At 39.1% G+C, this 2,476-nt stretch overlaps 1 protein-coding gene across 1 annotated transcript; it reads right to left on the bottom strand.

The window, feature by feature from the left end:
* Positions 1-112: 112 nt before the first annotated feature.
* On the bottom strand, positions 113-1,419 carry LOC111446471 (probable galacturonosyltransferase-like 1). Its single transcript, XM_023085306.1, has one exon. It carries the CDS (start codon positions 1,299-1,301, stop codon positions 270-272), a length of 1,032 nt encoding a protein of 343 aa, XP_022941074.1. The 5' UTR covers positions 1,302-1,419; the 3' UTR covers positions 113-269.
* Between the last annotated feature and the right edge of the window lie 1,057 nt (positions 1,420-2,476).

Raw genomic sequence — 2,476 nt, 5'->3', positions numbered from 1 at the left:
TTTTTTTTTTTTTTTTTTTTTTTTTTTTTTTTTTTTTTTTTTTTTTTGTGTCAAACAAAACTATTGAAACCCTAATTAAACAAAATGGGGATCAAAGAAGATGGAAGGGAAGATTGGTTATTGACATTCAAATTTAGTACACAAAAAATGAATAAATTCCTCTATGTTCATCCCATTATTTTATTATTATTTATTTTTTGTCGCAAAAAAAAAAAAAAAATCTATATAACTTCAGCTCCGAAAAGATTCCTCCAATGATGAATGGAGGTTCAAGAATCGATTGAAAATGGGGTCTGTAACAAATCGTAGGGAGCCCAAAGAGCGTCCAAAGGGCAGGGCCGGTTCGCGTCCAATCGAGCCCACGGTTTTCCTTTGCCACTCCAATGCAACAAACTGACCGGACCCGGGTGCAAATCCCTGCAGAGTCCTCTGATATTGTCGCCACCGAGCCCGTGCTGGTTCCACCGGTGATCCACCGGAGAAATCCCCCCGCCGAACACCAACAAAAACGGAGGCAACGACCCCAATTCGTAGATTCTCAGTCTCTTATGCAATTCCATCCATTCCTCAATCTTGGTCGTGTAGTCCCCGGCCCTCCACCGGTCCAGATCGATCACCATAACACCCGTGTTGAAGTAACACGCCTTCCGGTTCGCGAATGTTAAGGACAAAGACGGGTTGGACCAAAACGACGGCGTAAAATAGGCGGTGAAATTGGCGTTGCAGTACTCCGGCGCGGCGAGGACTGACTCGCCGCCGAGTGGATGGGCGGCGAGTTTGGCAATGTCGTCGACGAGGATCAGGTCCGAGTCAAGGTACACGACTCGAGCGACGCAAGTGGGAAGGAGGTTGGCTAAGTAGCTACGCGCGTAGTTCAACGGACAGTCCAACGCGGATCGGATTGACGTGGAAATCAATCGCGAGGCCGCTTCGTCGTCGAAAGGGTAGAGTTGGAATTTAAGGTAAGGGAATGAATGGGAGACGGTGGCGTGAAGAGATGACGCGTTGGCGGATGCGGAATAGACGAAGTGGAAAATTACGCTTTGAGGACAGGAGGAGTGTTGAAGGACGGAAAGGACGGCGGCCATGGAGCCACGTATGTAAGCGGTGTCCAACGTCATCGCCACGTGGACGGCATGATTGAAGCAGTGGTGTTGTCCCTTCTCATTGCGTTTCTCCAGATCATCGGCCAGGGAAGGGCAGTCCGGGGAATTGAAAAATTGGGGGGCTTCTCTGAATATTGCGGCATGGGAGGCGGCGCAGACGGCGAGGAGGAGGAGGAGGAGGAGGGCGGAGCGCATGGCGGCGGTGCGGAGGAGAAAATGGGAATTATTTAGGAATGGGAAAAAGGGAAATAGGAGTGGGAATTTAAAATGAGAGTGAAAATGGAGACTAAAGGAGGAGATCCGACCGGGGTTCGTGTACCTTTCAACACGTTTTATTTATTTTATTAATTTTTACAAAAAAAAAAAAAAAAAAAACATTTTTTTAACTGACTCATTTAATCAAAGTCACCATTTAATTTTTTTTTTATATATAATATACCAATTTGAGCACAGTTCAAAGTTATAAATAATTTATTTTTGTTGGTGTGCTTTAATCTGATTATGCTTACGTGATGGACGAAAGACGAAAAAGAAAAGGTTATTATTGGAAGCGCGGAGTTTACCGAGAAATTGAATATAAAAAATGGTGTTTGGGTGAGAAAGTTCTTTCATGAGTTGAGAAATCATTTTCCGGGAAAAGTAAAGAAGGTTGCATGCTTGGAGGCTACGTTTGGTTTGGGTATGTTTTCCTTTTATTATTTTGAGTATTAAAAACACCAACCCTTTTCGATTGTTGTGTTTAATACACATCTTAAAAACCTCAATTTTAATTATTTTTTTCTTAACAAATCAAAATTAATTTTAGAAATCTATTTAATATAAAATTAAAAGACTTAAAAGGTTTTTTTTTAATTTAACCCATTTTAAAAAATTAAAAATTAAATCTAACATTTTTAAAATGGAATTTATTGATAAATTAAGTGTTTATAAGTATAGTATTATAATATAATGTTGACCATATGATAAAATTTAAGCTAACTTCATATTTAAAATGTGTTTGGTATAAACTAATTGATTTATTAAATGGAAATGCATTTGCCATTAATTATAATTTTTATTTTTTTAGAAATACTTATTGAAGCAAAAATATTTGAAAATTGAGGAGGAAGGTTCGGTGTGCACCGACAGGCAGCCTGGCGGGTAGACCGCAACAGCGGAAACACCTCGACTTTGTATGTCCGTACTTTCTGTCGCATCTTATCTTTTCTATAATTTTCTACCATTCATACCTTCGAAATTTTTTTGTTTTCTTTTCGTAAATTGAATTTGTCTTGTTCTTATTTCCTACTGTCTTGAACCTAATTTTAACATTTTCCTCCTCTTTTTTTTTTAATTTATAGTTGTTCAAAATAATATGTTTTTTTTTTTTT

Source organism: Cucurbita moschata, unplaced genomic scaffold, assembly GCF_002738365.1.
Source record: "Cucurbita moschata cultivar Rifu unplaced genomic scaffold, Cmos_1.0 Cmo_Scf00008, whole genome shotgun sequence".
NCBI lineage: Eukaryota > Viridiplantae > Streptophyta > Magnoliopsida > Cucurbitales > Cucurbitaceae > Cucurbita > Cucurbita moschata.
This window is presented reverse-complemented; position numbering and strand designations above follow the sequence as displayed.